Here is a 16,962-nt window from a genome sequence, read left to right on the forward strand (position 1 = left end):
CGGGGAAGTGAATAACGTGACATGCAGAGATCAGGCTGAAAGCGCATCGCCTGCCCCGCTTCTTCTGTTCCTTTGCTCGCCGCTGGCCCTGCTCACTCGTTACGCCATTATGGAGATATCAACAAAATCAAGGCTCTGCGAGAACCTATTCCACCGATGGATCAATCAGTTTTCCAGTGGCTCAGCCGCGTCACAAGACGCAGAAAATCAGTTGTTCAGATTCAATCTGTGGACTGCGAATAGTTTAGTTCACAGTCCAGGGCGTGCTTCCATGGACTGGAGACTGCGAAATACCCCAACGCTACATTCTACCCTATTGGAAATGTTAGAAAATCTAGAAGATAGCCTGAATGATGAGGTGGGTCAAGACCCTCTTCTTGAGGTCGAGGATACAATAGACCAGCTCTTCCGCTTTTCACGAGCCGTTCGTCGATCGGGCATTCTGCGCAGATTTGTGAGAGTTGCGAGATACACTCAATACGATGACCACGGCGTGAACATAACCGAAGAATTTCGCAAAGGAGTTGAACGAATTATTGAGTTACGCCTACGGGATTCCAGAGCGGGCGAGGAGTTGAAACGGCGGCTCATGGAAACGATTTGTCTTCGTCAGCAGCATTTTGCCTACCTCAAAGATCGTCAAATCCAAAGCGTGTCGCAGCTCCAGTCGCAGCCCCTGTCCCCGACAAGAAGCACGCTTGCAGCGTCGTTTAGCGTAAGACACTCATTAAAATCAGGTGACCAACCAGCGCAACAAAGAAAACCGAAGCCTGCACCACGGGAGGGACCATCCGTCTTCTCCGCAACAACATTGCAGTCAGACAGACTTCCTAACACCTATGCTCGCAGTGAGAATGTCAACAACGACGATGACAACAAAAACAATATTGTGCCCGAGGCAGTATATTTACCAGATCCCCCTCTCTCGTCACCATCCCAGAGAGAGTGTATGTGTCCGTTTTGCTTTCTTGTTTACCCGAGACAGGTATTTTCAGGGGCAAAGTGGAAGTAAGCTGCCCCCAAACATCAACTGTTAAGGACAAGTATAAGATTAGTTAATCTGATATCATCCTAGGTCTCATATTCTCCAAGATCTCATGCCCTATGTGTGTGTCTTAGAGGAATGTGTGGGTCCAGTTATGCTTTTTGAGTCCACCACAGATTGGGTGTCTCATATGAAGACCCAACATGGCTCTGATAGTTGGACCTGCATGGACCCTATTCACCAGAAAACCATGATATTTCAGACAAGAGAACAGTTCAAGGGTCACATGCGAGAAAGCCACTTGGAACAGTTCAAAATCGAGGAGTTTGATGATATGGCAGCGTTGTGTTTTCAGCATCAGCCAAGAAATGATATATTGCGGGAGTGTCCATTTTGCTCATTAACGATAGATCAGGGTGATGTCGCACAAAATGAGCTTCTAAGACATGTTGCAGAGCACCTTATAGCACTATCACAAATATCTCTTATCGATGTGGACGATAATGTGGCTCGTTCAGTCGTCGAGCCACATTCGTCAAGAGAGGATGGCAATAGCTCTGCAGGCTCGGAGTTTATTGCGGAGCGTATGGAACTCATTGGCGAGGCGGAAGCTGAATTCATGGACGAAGATTTACAGCAGCTCTCCTGCCCTCCAAGTACAGAAAGCCTGCATTGGGAGTTTGTATTGAAACAACTTCCACAAGCCGATTCCCAAAGATTGGAAGACCCTATAATCCAGTCATTCATTGAGCACAACCAACAAAATGCACCATTCCTTCAGGCGCAGTATCGATCAAACGGGCCGCGCCATCTAACCTCGGCCTCAACTCAATTGAGACAATCTTTGATTCAAGCGGAGCTTAGAGTGTTTTTCCAGGGGACTGAGCAGAATTTTGTACCGGTTTCGTCGCGCAGGGAACTTATCACAATGATGACCGTATTGACAATATTACAAGAGCTTGGAATCACAGACAAAGCTTCATCGACCGCTCTTGCGCGTGGAATCCTCGAGAGCTCTGACATTATTTTCGCTTTCCTGGTCCATCAAAATGCAGAGGCTTCTATTTTGAGCTTCATTCAAGAGGGAATAAGAGATGATGACTTGCCATTTATTATGTCTCACGATAAGTCAACATTGGAGACGAAGGATGGCAGACCAATCGGCTCCGTTGAAGACTGGGATAGTGACTCCATTAGAAGGTTAGAGTCTGATCAGTATCGCTACCAGGCACCGATATTCCATTATCAGCAACATTGTGAATTGAGCGATAATTGTGTATTTCCCATAACGGACCTGGGCGCCGAAGAAGATTTCCCAAACGTGTTTAGAGCACAAATTCATGCCGAACATCATGATTTCTATCTAGAGCCTTCATCTGGGGTACGTTGACACTAATTGTGCTCTATAAGAGTCTGTCTGCCCTTGACTTCGAATGCTGATCATTCTTAATATTTTTCTTCAAAAGAAAAACTGGGAATTTCTAGAAATCCAGAGGCTCATTGGTCAGCATAATGAAAACTGGTTCTGGAAGATCCGGAACTTCCATGAGGGTGTTGGAATGCTTGACGAAGGTGCACACTTTCAAACACTTTTATGCACTTTCAGATACCAAGGAGACTTCTTTCTCATCTTTCCGTGGGCTGATGGCAACATCCAGGACTTATGGAACACTTATATAAATCAGAAACCTACCGAAGCTTTAATTTCATGGTCGTTGACGCAAATGGGTAATATTGCTCACAGTCTTGCGAAAGTGCACCAGCGGACGCAGTTCGAGTTTCACGGAGGCATGGGGCCAAATAGGATTAAATTCTTTTCGAACCGCCAAGCTCAAGATGCGTCGGTGGACACTTGCCCCATTACAGCTACAATTTTGGCAGTAGCGTACCCTGGCAAGGACAACAATATTTATCACGACAGTGGATTTGTCAATGTTAGAGACAGGGAAGGGCTATTGACCTACGGTGCCCCTGACGCCCTTAGAGGTCAGGGTATGTCTTCAGCAGCAGACGTCTGGTCCCTGGGATGTACGTATCTTGAATTCGTGTCATGGCTTTTGCTGGGATATGACGGAATAATGAAGTTTTCTGATTGGCGAGGGTTAGAGGACGACACGCCTGAGATGCAGACCGATTATTTCTACGCACTTGATCTGCAAGGGATTCGACCATCCATTTTCAAGTGGACGGAAAAACTCAAAAGCCATTCAGAATGTCCCAAACCTCTTATCGCGATCATCGATTTCGTCATGACTGAGATGATATTGTTGAAACCTGATGATCGTAGCTCTGCTGAGAGAGTATTTCAGTGGTTCAGAGAGCTCCACAGGGAAACTTGTGAGGAGGGCTCGCAGGTACTTTCAACTGCGGCACAATCATTTTTAGCCACTTCGCGTGAACGATATTTGATCAAAAAGGTACTTCGTCGATGGAACGGGGTTATTCGGATGAGACAAAAGGCTAGGGGATAATAGAATGATGCCTGCGGACCCGCAATGCAGAGTGCAATATTAAGCTTCAATGTGCTTATGTTCCAAGAATATCTATTGGAATCGTGAGTGTGATGATGTAGAAAGAATATCAAGGCACCACAGCTACCTTCGCTGTAGTCGGCGCCAGTAATACAAAGAGAAGGGGAAAAAACTATACTATTGGATCTTCCATGCAAGCAGCTTGCTTGTAAATCTACTAATTTCTTTGGGCAGAGGCTTTCAGGACTTCCGTAGCAGACTATATTAACAGAACTAAACTAAAAGTTCGCTTAATTCGTAACAAAGAACTTTACTTGGCATTCTCAGCCTTGCTGTTGGTCTTCCCCACTTCCCACCTCTATATAACCCTTCCTTTTCACGCTGACGATTGTCGATCATTTCTCATCGTGGCTTTTTTCTCTTTCGATTACCTTATCGACAGTATCTCTGTCTAGTTGCTGTTCCACATTGCTTATTTGATGCCAATCAACTTCTGTTAAACCACGGCAATTGAAACTAACATCCCCTCCACTGCGGACTATGTCATAATTGGAGGCGGCACTGCAGGCTTGACACTTGCCGCGAGGCTGCCAGAAAAGTCCAACAAATTCATTGTGGTTCTAGAGGTTGGAAAAAACCTCCTCGATGATCCTCGGGTTAACATTCCGGCCCTCTGGACCACGTTGATGGGGTCCGAGGCGGATTGGCAGCTGCAGACTGTACCTCAGGTACGCAACGTGTGTTATCATTGCTGTGAAGTCACTAACATTTCTTGTATCAGGCCAACCTGGGAGGTCGTGTGATCAAGGAACCCCAGGGGAAGCTCCTGGGTGGTTCTTCTGGAATCAATGGCCAGGCGTTTATTGCGCCGTCCCAAGCGGGAATCGACGCCTGGTCAAAGTTAAGCGCGAGAGATTGGTCATGGGAGAACCTTCATCCGTACTACAAGAAGTCCTATACCATTCAACTGCCCGACGATGCAAGCAGCGAGCACATTGGCATCGACTGGCTGGATCAATTCTGTAAAGGAACCTCGGGGCCTGTCAAGGTCTCTTTTCCTGCCGTCATTCAGGACCCGCTGTGCAAGGCTTGGGTGGATACCTTCAAGGCGACAGGGTATGGCATCACAGCCGACCCATTCTCGGGAAAATCCACCGGTGGCTACAGCAACCTTGCTGCCGTGGATAGCGAGACAAAAACACGGAGCTACGCCGCAAGTGCGTACGGTCGCCCGGCTATGGTGCGGGCTAATGTGCGTATCGACACGGAAGCACTTGTCCAGAGGATCATATTCAAAGAATCAAGCGAACCGAATATGACAGCCAGTGGGGTTGAAGTGGTTGTCCAAGGTCAGACTCGTGTTATCAACGCCAACGCGGAGGTGATTGTATGCGCGGGAGCTCTCAACACTCCAAAATTGCTCGAACTCTCAGGGATTGGGAATGAGGAGATCCTCCGCCAGCACAATATCCCAATAATTGTGAATAATCCCAACGTGGGAGAGAACCTACAGGACCATTTGATGAGCGGCATCAGCTTTGAGGTGGTCGAAGGAGTTGTGACTGGAGACACACTCATGCGTCAAGAACAGAACGCCGTGCAGGTGGCTATGAAGCTCTATGTGGAGCACAAAGCAGGGCTAATGACCATTGGAGGGGTGCAGTCCAGTTACTTCATGCCTCTGATTGATCTCCAGGGCCCGGACAGCAAGATCTCCATGAAGAAGTATTTGGACAACTTCCTATCGGATTGCAGCTATCCTGACCAGGCCATCCGCGAAATTCTCGAACAGCCGGGAGCGCTCACCTGTTCCATGTTCATGTTCCTGGCACAGGCCAACCTGCACGAAGTGAGTGGAAAGATTTTCGTGGGACAGGAACTGCAATCTGGCAACTATCTTAGCATGGAGTTATCCAGAGCATGCCTTTTTCGCGAGGCTGTGTTCATATTGCGTCTGCGGATCCCAGCGACAAGCCGATTGTGGGCCCACGCTATTTCACGCACCCGGCCGATCTCGAAATTATGGCGCAAGATGTAGAGAAATTGCATAAAGCAGAACCTCTTGCCAATTTCCTGAAAGGAAATGGCAGACGCAACCATCCCGATGCATTTCTGACCGACCTTGACTCAGCAAAGAAGAAGTATCTCTACAGGACACTGCAACAACATCATATCATTCCAGCGGCACGGCAGCAATGCTTCCTTGCGACAAAGGCGGAGTGGTTGATGGCCAATTGTGGGTATACGGTACGGCCAATTTGCGTGCACTTAAAATTCCTGCTCTGTGTTCTACCTAGACTGAACCTCCGTATTTTCAAGATGACTGGGTTTTCTCTGAACTGTGTTCGTATTTCTGTAATATTTTATTAGTAAGTACCCTGGGGACTTTGACCTAGGGTGTATAATGAGATTGTTACCTAGTGTAGTGCTCATGCACGAATCTCAGGCTCGCATAATGGTGATTGATTCGGAGCCTGATCTTCTTGCAGGGTTGTGATCATTCTTCATACCCGTCGTCCGGAGACAGATATAAAGTCAACGCCATTGTGTGATAACTGCGGCAAAAAAATGAGCTTTTTATCAACCAAAAGAGCTTTGAGGATAGTTTACATACAGTGCCAAGCACATGGCACCATGGAGATAAGTATAGCACCCACCCTTGATCATCAATGCAGTCGAGAAAGCGCTTAAAAAAAACTAAGGACATGGATAAAACCTGCAAACGGAAGTACGGAGACTCTCCGAGGGCGGCACCAGTAATGAGCAGTACAGGGAAGGTGAGAAAGGCTTTGAAGATGGCTGCTTCAACAGTGAGATAAATAACAAGTTGCGTTTGATTTACTATAGCGATTCGTAATGTTTTGAGATAGTTTGACAAGCCGGGAATAAGGTGCAAGACGATAGATCCGATGAAGTTTCGGGAAAAGGTTGCCGTTTTGACCAGCGGCAGGTGCCGGCCTATGAGGGGACGGCAGGTAATTAGGAGGTGGACCAGCTGGCTAAAGAGGCAGCAATAAGGGGTCCAGGCGGACAGGGGACAGAGATGAACTAGCTGCTGGCGGCGGCCAAGCGAAGAATCCGACATGGGGTCCAAGAGGCATGGTTGAAGGCGTGGCGGAGCGACCGAACGAGTCGCCCTACGAAGCTTCTGAATGAGGCCCCGAGCAAGGGGCACTCCGATATTGGAGAGGTCTACGAAAGGCAACGAGCTCGGTAATGATCCGGATCCGTACAGGCCGGATCGCACTGAATCGCTACCTGAACCTGATCAAGACCCGCGATACTGCGTACTGCGGATGCAATCTAGGCACGCAGACCCCCCAGCATGTCCTCATGGAATGCCCCCTACTTTACGATCAGCGACAAAGGATGTGGAGAGAGTTGGAAAGGCGAGGACTGCGGAGGACGGCAGATTTTTGGGAGATTGTAGGAGATACGCGAGCCGCACCGGCGGTAGCTTCATTCATGATCCAAACACAACTCCTGGGCCAGTTTCATGCTGTAGATACTGAAGCCACAGGAATCACCAAGGAGTAGGATCACCGGGATCCTGAGGACACGTAGAGTACTATATCCGGAGGAGATGAAGGACGCACGAACAAGCAGTACGTGTCCAGGCCCCGTGCTGCCGAGTCTCGAACGACCGATCGATCAATTCGACTTCGCAGAGGCGGAGATGTAACGAAAATGCGGAGGAGGAGCGGGGGCCCGACAGGAAGCGACGAGTTGAGGCAGGGATGCAGCAGAGCGGTAGCCAAACATTGGATCATAAGGCAAGTGAAGGGTTGGTGCCTGGTCGACTAGGCAGCGGCATGGTGATGGTGACCACCGTGGAGGTGTTGGTTGCGGTGGTTGAAGTGTTGGAGATGATGAAAGGGTGCAGTGGACGAGGTCAGCGAGGACTGACGTTGAAGCGCTGATTTCTATACTATACTACTCCTCTTCAGGCCGCGGCATTTTCGCTTCTCGCTGTGCGAGCAACCCTGCATAGCGGCCATTAGATAGGCTTCGCTAGGACAGGTCAATGAATTCCACTACTACTACTACTACTACTACCACCACCACCAGCCTATATTTTCACCGCCAAATGGAGCGAACGCATCCAACAATTATCTGGATGAGCCATGGTGCGATCCAACCAGCAAGAATATACCCTGCACACCCAAGTCATCCGAGTACCCGCAACTGGGTCTGTGGATCATTGACCACACTCTCCATGCTCTAAGTGGTGCCTTAAGAATGCTCCCCTTGCGACGCTACGCAATTCAATCTAGTATGAAATGGGTGCTGGAGCACCAGGACGAAGAGGGAGATTGGGCTGGAATTTACCCGGCAAAAGCGCACAGTCTCTTGGCTTTGAAGCTGGAGGGCTACAGCGTCGAGTCAAGCCCTATGGATTATGGACTGGAGGCTCTCGAACGGTTCTGCTGGCGGGATGCAGAAGGAGAGCGTATGCAGGCAAGCGTCTCTCCCGTTTGGGATACAGTTCTTATGACGGTTGGTCTTTGCGATGTCGGGCTGTCCTCTGGTACGCCATATACCCAGAGATCTATGGCCTGGGTCAAAAGCAACCAATTACTCGACAAACGCGGCGACTGGCATGTATACCGACCCCAGCTAGCTCCTGGTGGCTTTTGCTTCCAATACTTCAATCGGTACTATCCCGACCTCGATGACACGGCTGCCACCCTTTTAGCAATGATGAAGCAAGACAGCTTTGCTGCCACTACCGCGCCTGTATCGCGGGCCGCGGACTTTTTGCTCGGTCTTCAGAACAGCGATGGTGGGTGGGGCGCTTATGAGGTCGATAACAATAGTCTTTGGTTGAACCAGACTCCGTTCAGTGATATGGACTGCCTCTGTGATCCCGCAACCGCCGACATTACCGGTCGAGTTCTCAAGGCGTGGGGACTCATGCTTGAACAGACTGCGCACGGTAACAAATCTTTCCCCGAATCTTGCTCAGCGCATCCGCCACTCTGCGGATCGTGCCATTACCTTTCTTGCTGCAAACTAAGAGCTCTTCGGAGGCTGGTTTGGACGGTGGGGCGTCAACAACATTTACGGGACTAGTAATGCCCTTTGCGGCCTCGGCCAATGGGCTGCAAGCGACAAGAATATCCAACGCATGGTTCCACCGGAAATTCAATGTTTGAAGGCAATTCAGAACGCGGACGGTGGTTGGGGAGAGCCCGTCTTGTCTTACAAGGACATTAGCTACGCAGGTCGGGGTCCATCAACAGCTTCTCAGACGGCTTGGGCTCTAATGGGCCTTCTTCCGTTCCTTCCATCCCCCGATGAGGTTGTTGTTCGGGGGATTCGGTACCTCCTGCGTACGCAGTCCAAGATCTCAGCAAATGGAGGAGCGAGCTGGTCTGAGACGTTTTACACAGGAATGGGATTCAAACTGGTTTTACATGAAATATGATGTTTACCCGCACTTTTTCCCGATGATGGCCCTTGGACGATGGGCTCGAGCTTATAGTGTCACTAATGAATCCTGTACCTAATTAGTGAGTTGATAATTTCAGACTGACAGCAAGCACAGAATATAGAATTGTTTATTTTTTAAAACGTTGATACCGAAGTGGGAGTTAAACTGGCCCTCAATATAGATGACTACCAAACAATGACCGGCTTGGTCGTCTTCCCAGCCAGCATATCCCTAATGGCCACTTCATACTCCTCGGCGGGATAAAAGCGCACCATCTTCTCCAGCGGCAAAGCCCCCGTCTTCACCCACTTGGCCATCCTCGGTACAAACTCCTGCGAAACCACATCCCCCTCAACCACCCCCATGAACACCTTCCCACTCACCATCATCTCATGAATCGGCAACTCAACTACGCTTCCCTCCGGCGCAACCCCCAACTGTACAATTCTCCCCTTATTTCCCGCCATCCGCACCGCCTCGCCCACCAACGCAACGGCCCCCGTCGTCTCAAGGACTACATCCGCCCCCTTCCCACCGTTCAACCCGCGGACTGCCGCTGTAATCGCCTCGCTCCCCTCCCCGGGATTGATCTTGATAACATGTGTGGCCCCACAGTCGAGCGCCGCCTTGAGCCGCGTCTCATTCCGCGCAATCCCAATAACCCGCTTACAGCCCGCGATCCGCGCCCCCATCACAGCGCTCAGTCCCACACCCCCCAGCCCCAGCACAGCAACGGTATCCTCAGGCTCAGCAGCAGCGGCGCGTATCACCGCCCCAGCCCCGGTCTGCACGCCGCAGCCGAGCGGCGCGAGCATCCGCAGATCGTCTTTGGTCTCGACGAGCCCGGCCATATTGACCACGCTCTCTTCCCGCACGATCGTGAAGCTGGCGAAGCTGGACTGCCCAAAGAACTGACCGTAGATGGTTGGCCCAGTGTCCTCAGTTGCCGAGAAAACACGGTTCCGCGACCTCGCTTCGAAGTTAATCGGATCGTAGCTCTCGCAGTGCGCCGGGTGGCCGCGTCGACAGCAGGCACAGCTCTGACAGGAGGCGAAGGATAGTAGGACAGGGTCGTTGATGCGCGCGACGGTGACTCCTGCTCCGACCTGGCGGACATATCCGGCACCTGGAGATCACAAGAGATATCCTTGTCAGCCATGCCTAGTTAGCTCGGCAGATGTAGTTGGAGGGGGAGAAGGAAAGGGAGTGGAAGGATACCTTCATGTCCCATCACCCGTGGGTAATGAACCCCGTATCCGCTCTGCATGCCAGCAAAATGCAGGTCTGTCTGGCAGATTCCCGACGCGATGATCTCGACCAGGAGCTCGCCCTGCTGCAGTGGACGGAGGGTGACGGGTTCGAGTTTCCAGCCACCAGCGCTGTAGGGGCCGTAGGACACGATTGCGCGGGCAGTGGTTGGTGTGATTGTGATGTTTGTCATTGTTAACTACTTGTAGGTAGGTCCTTTCGAGCAGGTTTAGTACTGAGAAAGCCGGGGGAGGTGGCCAGGTTAAGCATTTCGCGTGGCACAAGGGATGATGATTTTTCCCTTCTTGTATCTAATCCGTGTCTCGGATCTAGGGCGCTCGGAATTAGGGGTATTCTTCATGATTGTTCAAGCAGGCATTTCTATTGCCGTGTGGTGGCCGGCAGTGGTGGTCGGCATGCCGAGGGGGACTCTACTTCCGTATTTCCGTCTCCCAGACCCCGGGATCCCGAGTAGCCACTTGGAAGTATCACTAAGGCAGACTAAATTTATCAAAATATAAACACAACAAATAATAGTCATTAGAGATCATCACGAAAGGTAGTTTAATAATAAATTAGAGGCCTCTAACTATCTTGCATTGCTTCTCCATACCAACAACTATATTTCTACATATATTCAAGAATGTTCAAAAAAAAACCCGAAAGTGAAATCATCATTTATATCATTCGTTAACGTCAAGACCAGTTTGAAATAGTTTTCGTCACTAGGGACATACAATAAACGATCTTATCAAGATAGGCACAAGGTATACCGAAAGTTGATTCTCAGAAAGCTTCACAACAGTCATTCAAGAAAGCCCTCACTAAAGTAGTCACTCAATCTCCAACCTCCTTCTCAATTTCACCGTGGATAACTGTGCCATTCATCAAAACCATAAAATACACAGTGTCACCAGTGGCTCCCTCATGTCGCCCTCTGGCCTAATAATCTCACGCAATCAAACATAGCACTGCGTTGGCTGCTTCGTGGCCACCCGTGTTGAATCATACCCCGAAAGTTTCGGGCGACAGGGCAAAAGCTCAAAATTCCACAACACATATCAGAGCGACCTTGATAGTCAGACAAGCTAACCTCTTCGCAGGGCAGCCGCGGGGGCCCAGCCCGAAGGAATTGCGGTCCTGCTGCCGGGTTAAATTTATCGCCCGATTCCTATCGCTGTGGAGAAACCCTGTCGTTATCTGATGAGTGCTATGCGCGCAACTCGGCATCATTCTGCGTGCGGCCTAAATCCCTTCTGAGATCCGATTGGTTATCGAAGGCAGGAGACATCATGCTAGACCCTGTATTTAAGCAGATCACGGTTTTGTAGAGCCGGATAATATTCGTTCCCGACACCTTTCGGAATTGGTAGGACCTGCGCCTTTTTACTTCTTCCTCTTCTTTTCTTCCTGGCCCGAAAAGCATCATAAGATAGAAGCTGATAACAGGTGCGAAACGTAACATTAGGCCACCGTATTTGTCTCAGACGGGCGTTGGCAATGAGCGACAATGCTGATCGCACACATTATTCGACAATATTGAATGAGCTTTCCGACTGGTGAGACGGGGGATCGTGTGTTCAAAAATACGTTCGGACCACGCCAAGCTGACTGCCTAGCTAGTTAGAGGAAATCTTGGACCAACCGGAGGAAGAGTGTTTACCAACTTAGCTTGACTCTAGCCTCCAAACTCGCTTTCTGATTGAACCGATCGTTTACGTCAGATCCCGGATATCCCCAAACTGGCAGATCAGTGGGTTCTTGTAATAACTTCTTTGATCTTGACTACTTGGCCTTTCTCAGCTGAAGGGAGAGGCGCATGTGTTGTACCAGCTCGCATCCTGAGCCGGGTTGCTTTGTACTCTCGTTCCTCCCCAACGGATCTGGAATATGATACATAAACCACCAACTGCTCGAATCCCACTTCTACCCTGGACTGTATATACGGAGAATCGACACTGTGCCACGTCCAGCTAGGCTCGCAATGCTCGTCTCAGTTGCAGTTCTCCCCCTGGCATTTTGGATAGCAGCTCGCGGCCAGCAATCTCCGCCCTGCCGCTGCTTCCCCGATGACCCCTGCTGGCCCTCCTCAGATGAGTGGCAGGCGTTCAACCAATCCATCGACGGCAATCTTATTGTAATAGATCCGATGGGCAGTGTTTGTATACAAATGGTCCGTTTGGCTCCTCTTACAGCAGCCAAGCATGCGCCGATCTGCTCGCCCGATGGCCCATACCGGCAATGCACTACGAGACCCCGTTCTTTCCGATGGCTGCATGGTGGCCAACGGCTCCTGCTCTCCATTTACCCCCAAGGACAGCCGTCCGGGTGTATCCCGAGGAGCCAACCGCCGCGGCGACGCTATCGTTCACCCCCTCCACGACGGACGGACACTTCTGGACGGTATTTCGCACGTACCTCGTTGAAACACTGCCCCTGTTGGACGCTGGTGGTACAGCGCTATGGTTGGTCATCCAGGCGTCTCTTACAGGGGGTTCTATCATGTTCAATGCTGGGCCGGTGACTCTCCCAGGGGCCGGGAAAGAGGAGCTTCACGCCCACCTGGCTTCGACATTGCAAATGCTTCAGAAGTACAACATGGCCTATGGTAAGCTAGCTTAATATTCCTTGCGTACGAGAGACATCATCTCATCAAGCCATAGACTACTCAGTCAACGCCTTCCCAACATATCATGCTTCTGTGGCAGGAACCGCAGTCAATTTAACCGATATGCACGTCGGCGGCCGTCTAATCCCCCGGTCAACTCTCGAGTTCAACCCCGATGGCTTCATTTCCGCCATTCGGCGCATCCTTGAATATGACGCTGCTTTCTCAGGCTTCTCCATGAACCAGCATCGTGCCCACGAAAGACTTTCCGCCAATAACGCCGCCAATCCAGCCTGGCAGAAGGCCGCAGTCTCTGCGGTGCTTAGAATGTAAGGGTCCTTCGCCTACTGTTGTTTCCTTTCTTGGTCTTTTATATTTTAGTTTTCCATGCAAGCCAGCTTACATACCGTCAAACAGTCCATTCAGCCACACCAATCGCCAAGCCAACCTGGACGGTCAAAAGCTCATGACCAAGGCGCTGATGCCCCTTCTCGAGGCTCCGACTCCCCCGGGCGAAGTCTCTGGCGCGTACCTCAACGAAGCGGACTTTAACCAGCCAGACTGGCAATCAGTCTTTTACGGCGCCAACTACGACCGCCTCCGGGAGATCGAGGATAAGTATGACCCGGACCAGGACTTGTACGCGCGCACTGCAGTGGGGAGCGAGAGGTGGGGGAGCATGAGGACGGTCACTTATGCCCGGCTGTTTGAGAGAAAGAAAGCATATGGTTATACACCGACATAGCCGGCGATAAATAGAAACTTAGAACGTGATGTTAATACTCTTTTATATTCCCCTACTCTGGCGAGATAAGTACATACGACCACAGGGTGTGGAGAACAGGGCTTCCCGTCCGCTCAGCCGTACTTAAGCCACACGCCGGCAGGCTAGTAGTTGGGTGGGTGACCACCAGCGAATCCCTGCTGTTGTATGTTTTTGTTTTCTTTTTTTTCTGCTCACCACATATTGTCTTTTTCATTCTTTTTGGTTGGTTGATTGAAGACGCCTCTCGTGAAGTTACACCGTAATAATGTAGCGGCGGGTGACAACCGGGGTATATGACCCACGCATTCACGCCCTAAGCCTCGTAGCCCCAATAATTTAACACAGCGAAGCAGTATGCAATCTCATATCATCTCAAACTGTTTCTATTGTGCACACCAACAATCTCCCCCAGCTTTCCTTCATTTGCTGACGTATGTAACTGAGGACTGGTTGGTGCCTGATTCTCTCAGCTATACATGCTGTGCGATAACTTGGATAAAATTGATGAATACATGCAACTCACCAGCTTGCTAGCCTTTCTGCTTGACATGTTCTTCAATCTTCACCATCAAATCATCCAGCCTCTGGGAGGAAACAGTAGGAACTCCGTCGCTGATCAGACCGTTTCTCCAGCCCAATCCACTTCGATCCGCCCAAGCCGCATCCAAGCCCGCATTCTTCGACCCCGTGATATCAAACGGATTTCCACTTACCCTCGAATCAGACCGTTTACGGCTGTCGCGACTAGGCGTAGACGTGCAAGGATGGAAGTAGACCTTGAAGCACCCTTAACAATAGGAGAAGCAACCGACACGACTAATTCTCACTTCCAGTATAGGCCTGGAAACATCTGGATGACCCTGGCAATCTAGTCCGACGGTTTGTACGTCAGGACATCCGCCGTGCACATGTCGATTCCAGAAACACGAGGCATGTCCGAATTCAGAGTTGGCTGTGGGCTCAAGGGTAACGAGAAGAGCTACGTGAATTCATAGGGGGGCCTAGAAGTATCTTCAAATGTCTTTGATGAGGCCGACCTCCAATTTGAGCAGGATACTGATATTGACCAGCTTCTGGGTTATTGTTGCCTGATCAAGGACGAGGAGCTTGTGACTCATCACTGGGAAATGAGTGTTTTTGAAAGGGGGTTTGTGAAGAAGTCATTTGAAAAGCACTCAAAGACTGAAAGATACTGGCTTAGCACACAATATATATGGCAGGTTGTTATATTGACCAGTTTTCTTTCTTTTTCTTTTTCTTTTTTTTTATCGGAGTAGAAGCGGTAGCCAGTCAGTGAATAATCTCGTGCTTTTCAAATTCGTATTGCTTATTAGAATTTCAATCCTGACGGAGTCAGTCCAGAAGCTAAATTTTGAGCTGTTGAGTAGGGTAAATCATATGCTTAAATATCTCATCTAAATTACCGGTATGCCTTGTTGAGTTAGTTCGATGCGTTTTAATATATATATCCAACAATCCCTGTGTCTTTCGAAAGTCTCTATTTTCAATTAGTTATTAAATATTAAAGCTAAGACTTTTCAGCCCCATTGAGATAAGCCTCTACAGCACTGACTTTAGAATTTCCACTGAGCAGGTACCGCAATAGTCCAGTGAGAGCTATCATAGCCTCAAACCAGTCCTCCTTCACTGATAAGTTGAAGCTTCGTGTAAAGTGTATTTCGATGGCCTCATCCTCTGTGCAGCCATTTAGGTGTACCCGCGAAATCAAGTCCCTTTTGAAAGATGCTCGGGAGATATAAACACCTCGCCCAAAAAATTCCAACCACAAAGACCTCCTGATCTTGGAGTTTCACACTGGTATTTTTGGCAAGCTGTCCCAACATTATGCTAAGAATTTCGGCTATAAAGTCGCCCCAAGTCTGCCCTTCATACCACTGAGAGCACCCATTAGGTTAGCTATTACCGTGATAGAAGATGAGTAGAGTACATACGCCGACAAAGGAGATAATTGGCAAGCGTCTTTCCTGTGGACCAACCACAACTGCGCCATCTGGCCTACTGGCATACCGCTGCCCACCAATAACATATCTTTGCTCAAACTTCGATACAGGAAAGCTATATTAGTTAGAATTGTAACGTTATGGGCAGCATAGTGGCGAATAAGAGGCTTACTAAAGTCGAGGAACTTGCTGTATAGTATCTTTCAGGTTTCAATAAATTCTCTCCACTAATACTCTTAACAACATACCTTGTGACTTCATGAAGAGATCGTGATGCTCTCTTTCAGTGACTTTCCAATTTTTCCTAGGTAGCTTGATCGTCTCGCTCACCTTAAGAGCACTGGTCAAACTGTTTTCATCGGGATCAGTGAGTTCGGCGTAGTAAGAATTGAGAAGCCAGAAAAAGTCTTTGAAGTCACTCCTTTCATCCGGCCAGGACTCGGTATAGTTCCAATCGACAACCTGGACGTGCTGAAAAATCCAGGGCGTAAATCGCTTTATCTCAGCATCTTTGATAGATCGAGGTTAATAGCGACACGCGAATATCTCCCTTGCTTGGAAGAGCAGATTCTTTCCTACCTTGAATCCGCTCTGCCCCTTGGATTAACCCATCGAGGTCAGCAATCCGAGAATGCAGTGTCACGAGCATTATTTCAGGTGGTCAATTTGGGAGGTGATGGTAACGGCCTTCAAGCGAACGACTCGAGAACAGTGGCTGTTGGCATGTTGCTTGTTGCGCTTCCCGTAGGTATTTACCCAACTAATCGCACGAAGCTCACCGCCCGACACTGCAGATCCGGGAATGGAAAACTCTCGTAGTATGGACAAGATCAATTCTCTTGGACATACTTTATCTATGAGAGGTAATTCCATGTTGCTACATATCGGTGCTCACTTCTTATATTTCAATTTTGGCAGAGCAAAAGTGCAACCCTAAGAGATCTGATGGGACAATTTAAGGCGAGTTTGCTAGACGAAATGCTATTCTCAGCCGCTGTGATGGAATACATAAGGAAGATCCAAACATAATGACACAGAGAACGCAAATATCTATATAAGGATGTACGAGTCATAGAACATCAATCGAGGGCCATAAAATTCGGACTGCAGCCCCCATAACAGTACAGACGCCCAATAACATAACCAAGGAGAAAACGGGTGGCTATTCCTGCCACAGAATAGAAGGACTGCTCATCCAAACCTTGCGCAGTTGTTGATGTCGACCTGTAGAAAATACGTCATATGAAGTTAAACTGTTCGTGTTAATCCTCGAAGCTGCTATATTCTCCACAAGTCTAGAGCTATTTTTAGCACCGCCTGTTGGTAGAGGACGTGTAAGCGGCCCACTTTCAGGCATGGTTCCTTACTCAGTGTAGATACGTCACCCTATTATCAAGCAACTGTGAGTCCGCACGATTATCGGTCTTCGGCCATTTTTAAATCGCGAGTATAGTCCATCTTCTCTGGGTATTCCGAGAGCAGATTACCA

The 16,962-nt window shown here is 49.3% G+C and overlaps 4 protein-coding genes across 4 annotated transcripts; 2 read left to right on the forward strand and 2 right to left on the reverse strand.

The window, feature by feature from the left end:
- Positions 1–322: 322 nt before the first annotated feature.
- KD926_007713 (glucose-methanol-choline oxidoreductase) lies at positions 323–8,884 on the forward strand (the record flags this gene model as incomplete). The annotated part of the gene is made up of 10 exons (XM_053100592.1): positions 323–947; positions 1,396–2,366; positions 2,452–3,402; positions 3,460–3,539; positions 4,043–4,184; positions 4,238–5,305; positions 5,359–5,703; positions 7,125–7,347; positions 7,472–8,349; positions 8,477–8,884. The coding sequence occupies 10 exons, from the start codon at positions 323–325 to the stop codon at positions 8,882–8,884; spliced, it is 5,691 nt and encodes a 1,896-aa protein (XP_052955751.1).
- A 191-nt stretch (positions 8,885–9,075) lies between these two features.
- On the reverse strand, positions 9,076–10,331 carry KD926_007714 (NAD(P)-dependent alcohol dehydrogenase; the record flags this gene model as incomplete). Its single annotated transcript, XM_053100593.1, has 2 exons — positions 9,076–10,016; positions 10,109–10,331. 2 exons carry the CDS (start codon positions 10,329–10,331, stop codon positions 9,076–9,078), a joined length of 1,164 nt encoding a protein of 387 aa, XP_052955752.1.
- Positions 10,332–12,379: 2,048 nt separating this feature from the next.
- KD926_007715 (uncharacterized protein) lies at positions 12,380–13,491 on the forward strand (the record flags this gene model as incomplete). The annotated part of the gene is made up of 3 exons (XM_053100594.1): positions 12,380–12,746; positions 12,802–13,075; positions 13,164–13,491. 3 exons carry the CDS (start codon positions 12,380–12,382, stop codon positions 13,489–13,491), a joined length of 969 nt encoding a protein of 322 aa, XP_052955753.1.
- Positions 13,492–15,040: 1,549 nt separating this feature from the next.
- Positions 15,041–16,122, reverse strand: KD926_007716 (uncharacterized protein; the record flags this gene model as incomplete). The annotated part of the gene is made up of 6 exons (XM_053100595.1): positions 15,041–15,159; positions 15,230–15,407; positions 15,465–15,588; positions 15,646–15,673; positions 15,722–15,982; positions 16,053–16,122. The coding sequence occupies 6 exons, from the start codon at positions 16,120–16,122 to the stop codon at positions 15,041–15,043; spliced, it is 780 nt and encodes a 259-aa protein (XP_052955754.1).
- Between the last annotated feature and the right edge of the window lie 840 nt (positions 16,123–16,962).

Source organism: Aspergillus affinis, assembly GCF_023601865.1.
Source record: "Aspergillus affinis strain CMG 70 chromosome Unknown NODE_47_length_219368_cov_88_841667, whole genome shotgun sequence".
Taxonomy (NCBI): Eukaryota; Fungi; Ascomycota; class Eurotiomycetes; order Eurotiales; family Aspergillaceae; genus Aspergillus; species Aspergillus affinis.